General features: G+C 51.8%; 1 protein-coding gene across 1 annotated transcript in view; it reads right to left on the minus strand.

The window, feature by feature from the left end:
* Positions 1 to 1,016: 1,016 nt before the first annotated feature.
* RIBC2 (RIB43A domain with coiled-coils 2) overlaps positions 1,017 to 10,881 on the minus strand; it is a 23,380-nt gene continuing 13,515 nt past the window's right edge. Inside the window, exons 3-7 of the mRNA XM_012659777.1 lie at positions 10,687 to 10,878; positions 8,106 to 8,224; positions 6,579 to 6,806; positions 2,006 to 2,172; positions 1,017 to 1,149 (exon numbers count right to left, since the gene is read on the minus strand). Of these exons, the coding sequence (XP_012515231.1) occupies positions 1,071 to 1,149; positions 2,006 to 2,172; positions 6,579 to 6,806; positions 8,106 to 8,224; positions 10,687 to 10,878 (785 nt within the window). The 3' untranslated portion in view covers positions 1,017 to 1,070. The remainder of the gene's footprint in view (positions 1,150 to 2,005; positions 2,173 to 6,578; positions 6,807 to 8,105; positions 8,225 to 10,686; positions 10,879 to 10,881) is intronic.

The following is a 10,881-nucleotide window of genomic DNA, read 5'->3' on the forward strand; positions in this document are numbered from 1 at the left end:
TCTGGAAAATTCCAAGTCATTCAAGGCTGTGGTAGACAGTTGTCCCCTAGTATGTATTCTTCCATTTTTTTATACATTATAGAATGATTACCTTGAATGGTCACATGGTGAGCCAGCTAAGTTTCCCAGCCTCCATTCAACTAGGTGTGGTCACATGACTAAATTCTGGCCTGTAGGGTATAAGCAGAGGTGAAATGTACAATTTCTATGCCATGTCCTTAGAGAGGAGAAGAAGCATGCCACTCACCACCCTCTTCTTTTTCCCCCTTCCTCCTGGCCAGAGTGTGGCATGATGGTGGGAGCTGGCATCTTGGACCACAGGATGGGAGCTGTGTGTGGGGAAGGGGAGGGCAGAGCAACAAGCTGGAGGGAGCCTGGGCCCTGCAGCGCTGCTCAGCAGAGTGATCGTATCAGCTTGGACTTTTATGAGAGCAAGAAATAAACCTCCACTTTATCGAAGCCACTGCTGTTTTGGGTCTCTGTTACCATGAGCCGTTCCAGTGAAGTGGCTGAGAGCCAGACTCCCTAGGTTCAACCCCAAGCTCTGCCACTTCTAGCAGTGTGATCTTGCCAAGTCACTTAATATGTCTATAGGTCAGGTTCTTCGACTAGGAAATGTGAGTGGTAAAAATACCTACCACCAGCTGTCATAAGGATCAAATTAGACAATTCTACATGAAGTGTTAGGAACGACATCTTGCACATAGGTAACATATGTAAGCAGGAGCTGTTACAGCAGTTGAACCTAGAGTTTAAGTAACACATAAGCCCACCTCAAATACCCTCTTTCTCTAGAATGTTCCTGAGCAAGCCCCATGCCTGCTCCTTCCCTGTACTCACAGCACCCAGAGCTGCACTTGAGACCTTTGCTGAGCTGAGCTGAACAGAAACTAATGTTCCTTACAGAAACACAAAGGAGAGCTGTGGCAAATGTTTTGTCCACAATAGACAATTAGAGTTGAAGGGTAGTACTTATGGACCAAGGAGTATACTTTTTTAAAAAATAAATGTGACTCTTTAAGGTTGCTGTACTTTATACACAAACAAGGGGAATGAGGATGTCTTTTTCATTATCGACTTCTTGTATTAAATTGTGTGAAATAATCTCCTGTGGGTTGATTTGTATAGACTTCATTCATACATTTTTTCCTGATAAAACAAAAGGAGAAAAAAAGATTAGTAAATATGTGTACTTTGAAAACACTCTACTTTTTTTTTTAAAAAAGCCCACAAACTTTTTATTAGTGTATTATCCCAAGATACAGAATACATATCAACTCTAATGAGCTCAAAAAAAGATCCACCTCAACTGCTTCTCAGCAGTGAGGGTCATTTGGCAATCACACGGCAGTTAGAATAGGGACTGGCACCAGTGAAACCTGGGGATATCGTAAAATTAAATCTCCATGGGTGTGACTGTAAAGATGCTTTGCTCATCCCATTTGATTAGCCAGATCATCTCTTAATGCTCCTTTTAAGCCTCCAGCAGAGGTGAGGACAACAGATGGTCCCACCAGTAACCAGACCTGACTGGAGAAGATACCCCTGGGTCCCTTCTGAGTTCAAGCCAAGAGCTTGAGAAATAGATGAGTAAATACTGTGGTTTTCAGTTGCAAGCTCACCTATTTATCCACATTTCTTGTAGCTGGAACTCTGAACTACTCTAGGGGTCCTGTCTGTAACCCAGAGACTCCAGGCTTATTCTGGGCAGCCCTAGAGCCCCTCCCTCTGGACAGCCCTCCCTGCAGTGGTTTCAGCCTTCGCCTTCCCGACTCCCCCAGCCAACTCCCCCAGTGACTCAGAGCCCTTCCCTGGGGCTTCCGGTGTTCTCCATGAGCACACTCCGCTTGCGCAGCAGTGACCTATGGGTCTGTCAACCCGCGTCTGAACCTATTTGAGGTCCCCGGTGCCCAGGTGAGGACCATGCCAGGAGGGGTGGTGTCCGTTTCCCAACCTTGACCCCACAGCCCCAGCTCCTCTGCCCAGCTGCCCACAAGACGCTCACTGCAAGCACTGCTCCCTGGCCAGGCTGAGGTTGCTGCTGTCCAGAGCCCTGCGCAGGTCTCGCTGCTGGCGCTGCTGCTGCCGCTCGAACAGCAGAGTGGCACGGGCCCCCTGGATCCGCCGCCGGTCCCAGTCCATGTCTCGCTGGTACTCTTCCTCCTGGAGCCTCTGGAGGGAGGAAAGGTGACTTGCCTTTCCCGAGCCAAAGAGCCCCGCCTCTCATTTTACAGATGGGGAAACTGAGGCTCAGAGACCAGGGTCACGCAGGAAGCCCTCATTCCATGTGGCCCAGCTGTTCCCCACCCTCAGGGCTGTGGGCCATCCATCCTCTTACTCCTGAAGAGACAGTGGGGGCCCAATCCCAACAGTGGCCCCAGCCCAAGGTGCCCATGTGCAGGCCTGAGCCCTGGGTCTTCCCTCCTTGGATCCTCAGGCGGGTTCCCTCGCTTGGTCAGCAGTCAGACACCAGCTCCACGGGCACTGCGTGCTGCTCCGCCTGGCTGAACCAGAACTTGTTGACACCACAGCCCCACCCAGTGACAATAAGGTCTCGATCCTGGGGGGAGGGGCAGTCTCGCCCCTGAATTTCTGCATTTCAGCTCATTCCTCACTGCCCTCCAAGTGGCTCTATGAAAACCATGGAGCCCTAGAAGAGGAAACTGGACTAGAGAGGGAGGGAGTCGTGCCGACCCCCCATGACTCCATATGGATTACTTTATCAGTATCCTTTCTCCCTAATGGGCAAAAAGCAGCAAGCTCGGTCAGTCAGGGCTGAAGGTAAGTCCCCTCCGCCCCCTTCCTGGGGTTTTGGGGCAGAGCCTGATCCCACCAGATGAGCAGGGATAGAGCATCCAGTGGCCCCACAGGCCTGGGGCAGCCACTACCCAGGACTGAAAGGCAGGCTGGTGCCCGGCTGTGCCACCTGTGAGGCAGGTCACCTGGCTCCTGTGAACCTCAGTGCCCCCACCTGTAAAGTGAGGCTGTTCGCAGGGCCTTGGGTCATCATAAAAGCTGCTTGGTGATGAATATGGAATGACACAGGACACACTCCCCCGGACTAAGAGGAAAGCAGACAGCCCAATACTCTGCATGACCTCAGTTTTCCCAACTACCTCCACGCACAGAAAGGAGGTGAGAAGAAAGGACACTGAAGGGCATGGCAGGGCAGTATTTTTGAGTGGGGAGATTTAATGCCTTGTTTTTCCCTTTGTGCTTTTTGTCTTCTTAATTTCCCACAAAGATTGAAAATTAGACAAAAATGCTGCTTTCAGGACGGATGGCTGACCTTTTGTGCCAGACAGCTCAGGCTGAACTCCAGGAGGGAAGGACAGAGTCAGCCCTGTCCCTGGATTCCAGCCTCAGCTCTTTCCACCTCGGGCTCCTTCTGAGCCCCACACCCCCTGGCTTCCCGGGCCCGAGCTCCCCTGCACTCCACTGGCAACGAGGGCTGTTTCCTCTCCCCCCCTCTGGCCAGGACGTGAGCAGGAGGGCATGCTGTGCCACCTGCTCCTCACGCCGCGGCCCAGGCCACTGCCAGTTTCCCTCCTCCCCCCGGTACGCGCCAGTGTGGAAGCTCACGCTGACTGTGGCACCCACTACTCCAGCCTGGAGGACACTGAACATTCTTTGCAGGTTTGAAAACCTCTCCAAATCTCTCCTGCCAGGATTTCCAGTGATTTTGGCACACAGGAGGCCCTCTCCTGTCCCTGGCTCCTCAGCTCTCCTGCCTCCTCTCCAAAGACGGGAGTCCCGATTCTTCATCTTCTCACCCCTGGGAACCCTACCAGCGGCTCTGGAACCTGAGAAGCCCCCTGGGGGCTTGTTAAACCACAGACTGCAGGCCCCACCCAGCCGAGGCTGCTGGTCTGGAGATCCCCCCTTTGGGACCATCCACCCTCACCTGTCATCACCAGTAATGCCAGCCCTCCCAAGTCTCACCCCAAGTGCCACCACTCTGACCTGCCTCTTCCGCTCCCTCTAGGACCCTGATTCCAATGATTATGCCACCCCTCTGACCACCCCTCTTCCTCCCTCTCTGTGCCCTCAGCCCAGCATCCATGGCAGGCTACCTCCCTGACTGACACCCTCGGCAACCTGAGCCTCTCACTTGGTCAGACGTGCCAGGCAATCCCTGACCTCGACGAATCCCACCTCTTCCCTTCCAGCTGAGCGTGGCCATGGAACACCCCTGATGGCGCCTACTGGGGTCACTTCAAAGTTATGACCATGAGCCCCAGCAAGCCCTTGCACTGCCCAGCCATCCTGCCCCCTTCCCCTGGGCTGTTCCCATTCCAGCTCTCCGAGATGACCATTTAGCACTTGGTTCTCCGTCCTAAATCTCCAAACCTGAGCCCCCTTAGCTGCGGACCTTGCTTCCTATTTCACCAGGAAACAGGGGCTCCGGAAGAGAAGCTCCACAAGCTCCCACCTGACGCCTCTTCCTGTGACTGTGCTCATGCCCCCTGCGCCCAACCTGTGGCCTCGGATGGTGGCTCTGAGCTCCTGTCCACACCAAGTCCTCAGTTAGGCTCCAGTCCCTTGCTCTCCTGCCACCCCAGGGACATGGCTCCAGCAAGTCTCTCCTCCAGCATCTATTTCCACTGAATGAGAAGTATGCTGTCACTTCTACAACCAAGCAGGAACAAGAGCTTTCCCTTGGCCCCACCTCCCCCAGCAGCTACCCCCCATTTCTCTGCACCCCGTACAGCAGACGCCTCGGAAGTGCCGTCTGCGTTTGCCATCTCCTCTTCTTTCCTTCCTGCTCTGTCGAGCCCGTCGGACAGGCTGTCAGCCCCATCCCTGAGAGCGCCCCCGCTGACCACCCTGGTGCTGGATCCAGTGTTCGGCCCACAGCCTGGCAGAGGTGTTTGACCCAGGGGTTTCTCCCTCTTATCTTCCCAAACACTTCCCCTCACTGGGCCTCTAGGACACCACAGCTTGTGTCTGCCCCCTGCTCCTTCTCAGCCCCTTTGCTCTTTATAAATGGGTGGGTGGGGCAGGACTCAGTCCTCAGATCTCTACACTCTGTCTATACTCACTCTCTGCATGATCTCACTCAGGCTCGCTGCTTTAAATCTTCTCTGTAGATGACGACCCCCACTTTATGCCTCCCTCCTAGAACTTGTTCTGACCCAGGTTATATCCAGCTGCCTACGGGGCTTACTTGGGGATTGTGGTGGAAAATACTACTTGTTCCTCAGTAGCCATTTTTCCTTCGTCCTTAACAAAACAATCACCAGCACTTCACTGCCTGGAATTAGCACCACATTTCCCAGCTGTCTTTACAGTTGCAGGTAACCATGTGACTAAGTGTTGTCCAGTGAAATGGAAGGAGAATTCTCCTTAGAGTGTTCTCCCCAGTCTTCCTTCCTGGTAGCTGGCCCATGCATGTGATGGCTGGCACTCAAGCAGCTGCTGTGCACTAAGAGGTGCGAGCCAGGTGCCAAGGACGGCAGGACATCAGTCAATGATCATAGAGCTGCCAGGCCAGCCCTAGACTTTTTTCTTAAGGATTTAGTCTACATGCAAGAGATGAAGTTCTATAATATTTTGTTTAAGATGCTGTTATTTGTGGTTTTCTATCATGTTCAGGCAAACTGAATCCTAACAGATATAGATATCTAATGGACACTGCACACTTAACATATCCAAAATTGTACTGTGCTTACATCCCCTACCAACCTGCCACCATCTGCCCCATCTCTGTGAATGCCAATCCCATCTTTATAACTGGTCATACCAAAAGGCCTGGAGTCATCCTTCCCTCTTTTGTTTCTTTCATATACCACACTCAACCCTTTAACCAATCCTGTCTGCTCTCCTTTCAAAATAGATCCAGAATCCGATCACTCCTCAGCACCCTGCTGCGAGCACTGTGGCCCAGCCAGCCGTCTCTTACCTCAACCACTGCAACAGGCCCCAGAGATCTCTCTCCCTCCCCGCTCAGCTCCCTAGAGTCTACCCTTGACACGGTGGGATCCTGTGAAATCTAAGTCAGATCTTATCATTTCTCTGTCCAAAGCCCTCCTGAGTTCCCATCTCAGTCACAGAAAAACCAAGGCCTTCCCCAGGGGCCTGCCAGGACCTGCCCCTGAACCTCCCTTGGCTCCTGCCCTCCTCTCCCTCTGCTCCAGCCCAGGCCCCTCACTCTCCTCTGAACAGGCACCCATGGCCCTGCCTCAAGGCCTTTGCCTTTGCAGTTCATCTGCTGGTCTGATTGCCCTTTCCCCAGACATCTGCATGGCTGGCTTTCTACCCCCTTCAGGACTTTGCTTCAAGGTCACCTCTCAGCTCCCGACCACCTTCCTCCTGCCCAGCACTCTCCACCCCCTTTACCCAGTCTTCCAGCCCTCCTTACTCAGCACCCCTCACCTGAGGCCACATCCTAGCACATGGGATTATTAATATCTGGCTCTTGTTGTCTGCCCACCCCCTCTCCCCCACTAGAATGAAAACTCCTTGAGGGCAGCTCCTAGGGCAGAGCGCAGCAGCCGCTGTAACTAGATCTGTGCCTGGAAGGCAGGGGCAGCACAGAGGCCCAGTCTCTGGGCTCTTAGGAGGGGCGGGACAGGCACCAGCTTCTCCTGGACTTGCTGTTTCTGAACCAGGCGGATCTGCTCCAGCTGCTCCTGGGTCATTCCCTTCCAGCGGTCGGGGACCACACGGTGGGGCCCAAAGGAGCTGGCTGCCTGCTGCGGGTTCTCGGAGAGCAGGTCCCCATGTAGGAGGCTGGAGATCTCAGCCAAGTTGTCCTCCTGTTCTTGCTTTTTCTCTTGCTTTTTCCTTTCCGCTGACTCCATGGCCTAAGCAGGGGAACACATTAAGGAAGATACTCTGAGTGACTCCAGGGGATTCTGGAGCAAATCTGCAGCAAATTTCACTGGGGCCCCTGGGGGAAGGATGTGCTAAAGGTAGCCGGAGTCTGAGGGTGGGGTTAGACTTGTCAGACATGGATATAGGAGTATTCTTGGACCCCTGGCTGCCTGAGCACTGCTGGGTGGGGGGCCAGGCTGAGGGGATCACCACTTGTTGGGTGTGTGCGTAAGAGCTCCGGGTCTTTGTCCCAACGTGCCCAAGCAGGGAGCTGCCTCCCTGGGCTAGCGGCTCTGGGTGTCTTGCTTTGTCCTTTTGGTCCTTGCCATCACTGGCAGTTTGCCCTCCTCATTCTTTTCCCTGCTATTGAAAAGCAACATTCTCTGGTCTCTGGTCCAGTCTCTCTAGGATTTTTGATTGCATACCCCCATTAGCAGAACATTTTCGAGCTTGTGTCTCCAATATATATAGTTCACAATGTGGTACTACTATACCATAAATAGAACATGTGCTTTACCAATTATACACAAACACTGGAATCAAAAGTGATGAGGCTAAAAATAAATATGTTGCAAAGTTCTAATGTTTTCTTCTGTGGATCATCTTGCATGGCCAGCCTTCTTTGGAGACTATAGTTCTAGGTGACAAGCTAATCTCATAAACAAATCCAGGCTAAGCCCCTGCCCACCCAGGAAATATAGTTGCATTTGAAAAGAAAACCTTGAGGAATGGGGTATAATTTTCAAAAGGAATCGAGAACTTAAAGCAACTTTAGCATCGGGTTGGAGGGGAGAAGAATGTGTCAGAGGAAGTAGGCCAGAGTTTACAGAGGTGGAGGCAGCTGTCAGGGGACACCAAAGTCTGAGCTAAGCAGCATCATCATCATCATCATCATCATGTCTACTCCCATTAATGGGTAGCTTTGTATCTCTTCTTGGCAAAGAGGAGTTCTGAGTGGTGGTAAAGAACTGCAACCAGAACCAGGCACCGGAGCAGTGCTGGGGGTATCAGTCTAGGTAGATGTTACTGTCCTCATGTTACAGAAGAAGAAATTGAGGTTTAGAAAGGTGAGGTGACCTCCCCAGCCTGCACGGCTCCTGGATTCAGAACTAAGGATGGGGATTGGGTCTCATCATCTTGTAACTGGGCAGCTCCTGTTGGGCTCTGTCAGGGTTGGCAGTGTGACCAAGTGAGCAGGCTGAGACTGGATCCCAGGGAGGCCAGGGAGCCCTAGGACACTGCTGTGTGCTCGTCCTCCCCTCCAGAAACTGAGCCGGGGGTACATATACCTGGTTCTTGTTGAACTCTTTCACAGCTGCACAAACTGCCTTTTTGGTGGCACTTTCCAGCTTCTGTAGGTGCCTGGCTGTTTCATCGAACTGCAGCCTTGTCTCTGCGTAGAGGTTCTCTGAAAGGAGGCAAGATGCAATCAGACCGACTTGCCCACCAGGAGCACCTTCCCAGGCGTGCAGAGCACCCTGTGGTGTGGTTGCTCTGCCTTCACCTCTCACCACGTCCTCAGCCAGGAGAGCAAGGGCAGGAATGATGACTATAGGACCTGCCTCCCAAGGCTACAGGGAGAGTTCGATAAGCGAATTCAAGTAAAGCTCCTAGATGGGTGCCTGGCACTCAATGAGTGCTAGCGATCAGTACTGTGGGTTGGTGGTGTCTGCTGTGGTCCCAGGATGGGCTGATGGTGCACTCCTTGCTATCCCTGTTCTGTCAGGAGGCAGCTACATCCTTATAGTGGGCAAGGAATGGGGAAGCCCAGAAAAAGGGGCTGTGGAAACCAGACAGATCTCCATGGAGGAAGGGATGCCAGGTAACAGATATTTGTCGTGTGGCAATAGGAATTTGCCAGGCCAATAGGGGAAGGGAGAGGAGGAGGAGTCATCACCGAAGTGGAAGGTCCAAACAGCAAAATGCAAAGATCTGCTGTCAAACAGAGCTGGTTCACATCCCAGCCCAGACATGTCCTAGCTCTGTTAACCTCAACTATTACTTAACCTCTCTGAGCCTCCATGTCCTTATGGAGGCAGGACAACACCTGCTTGGCAGGGTTGTTACATTTTTTAAAAAGGCATTGATCAGAAGTTTCTTCATTCCCAGGGAAAGAAGAGATATGAGGGAAAAAAATGAAAGGAAAAAAAAAAAAGGAAAAACAAAAAGGGGGAAAACGAAAAAAAGAAGTTTCTTTATTGGTATTTGTGCCCTGTGGGTCTCCTCATTACCTCCAAAAACAAAGACCAAACTCTTTAGCCTAGAATTTCTGGCCTCTGTGCGCCATCAGCCTCACCTCTCATCCTCCATTTGTTCATTCATTCACTCAACATACAGCCATCAGGAGCCTGACATAGGCCACCCACTTTGCTGGGAACATAGTACAAAATGGTGAATAAAACAGAAAGGGTTTTTTCTGCCTTCCTGGAACTTGCTGTCTAGGAGATAACAGGAAACACGTGAACCCCAAAATAAATGTGTTAATCCAAACTGTGATAGTGCCATAGAAGAAAGGATGGGAGACTAAGAGAGTAAATGCTGGGGACACCTGACTTAGGTAGTTGGCGGGGAAGAGCAGGGTGTTACTGGACTTACACTGACTTTGACATGTGTATTAGACACTAAGAGCAATTAGATGGATTTATGAGTCTGGATTCAGGGAAGAGGCCAGGCTGGACACATACACTTGGGAAATGATGGCCTGTAAGTGGTATTTAAAGCCTGAGACTAGATGAGATCACCAGGAATGAGTTTAACTGAGAGAGGAGAGGCCCAGAGAGCACTGGTACACAACATCTAGAAGTTCAGAAGATGGGAGAAACCAACAAAGGACTGGGCAGGAAGAGAACCAGCATGAGAGTGGTGTCCTGGAAGCCAAATCACATGAATATTTGGAGGAGGAGGTGATCAACTGTGTCTCATGCTGCTGATAGGTCCGGATGGAGATCAAAAACTGACCTTGGATTGGGCGCATTGGAGGGGACTGGAGAAGTTGGCCAGGGCAGTTCCAGTGGAGGGAGGAGGGCAGAAGTCTGGTAGGGGTGGTTCAGAGAGAATGGGAGATGATGATTTGGGGAGATGTCGCTCATGGAGAGTAGAGTGAGAGAAAAGGAGTCTGGAAGGAGAATGAGCTGATCAAGGAAACTGCAAACTAGCAAGCAGAGAGAAGGGGCTCAAGGGGGCAGAGTGCCCTGCTCCGTCCCAGCTCCCTGTTTTGTCTTCGTCGCAGCTCATCATCATCTCATCACTCGCTGATATGCCCCGAGAGCAGGGATGTTGTGGTCTTTATTGCTGTGTCTTCCTGGCACAGGAGGTGGCCAGGAGGCTCAAATGCTGCTGAGAGCATGTGCGGGAACAACGGCTTTAGTGAAAATAGGGTTGATTGGGTCTTCTGCAGTTCCCTCACAGAGAGAGGCCGTTTCATGCCTCACAGTCTTTGCCCAAGAGGTTCCCTGGGGAGTCCTGGTGAGGACGTGTGAGCACCACGCCTGCGACTATGCCCCCACAGTACCCTCTAGGAACTTCTACCACAGCACCCAGGAGAGTTGGGGGGTGCCTACATATTTCCCATTGATCTTCCCAGCAGACTGTGAACACACTGAGGGCAGGGACCCATTCGTAGTTACCTCTGTGCTCCAGCACCCAACTCGGGCCCTGACACAGACACATGCTCAGAAAGTGTTTCCTGCATGACTGACATGGGACTGGAGGTGTTTCCCTCTGGGGGTGCAGGCTCTGACTTCTTTCCCCATACGGCCAGAGCAGCATCTGGCTGGGCACATTAGTAGGACTTAAAAACAAACCCATAAAAATTAGAGGTTGGTTTGCTGAAGAGAGCATTGAGACCAATTTGTCTCTTTGTTTCATTACCTGCACGTTTTTGGACAGCACGGGCATTCCTCCATTCCCTTTGCTGTTGAAAGGACCACTCTCTGTTTTGCTCCTCTTGGAATTTCTTCCTCTCATAGAAGTTTAAATCTTCTCCCATGAATTTCTGCATTCCTGATACTGTATTCCGAATATCATTATCTGACTGCCGGGCTGGAATATCTTTCTTAAGGGCTA

The sequence above is a fragment of the Propithecus coquereli genome, unplaced genomic scaffold (assembly GCF_000956105.1).
Source record: "Propithecus coquereli isolate 6110/MARCELLA unplaced genomic scaffold, Pcoq_1.0 Scaffold633, whole genome shotgun sequence".
NCBI lineage: Eukaryota > Metazoa > Chordata > Mammalia > Primates > Indriidae > Propithecus > Propithecus coquereli.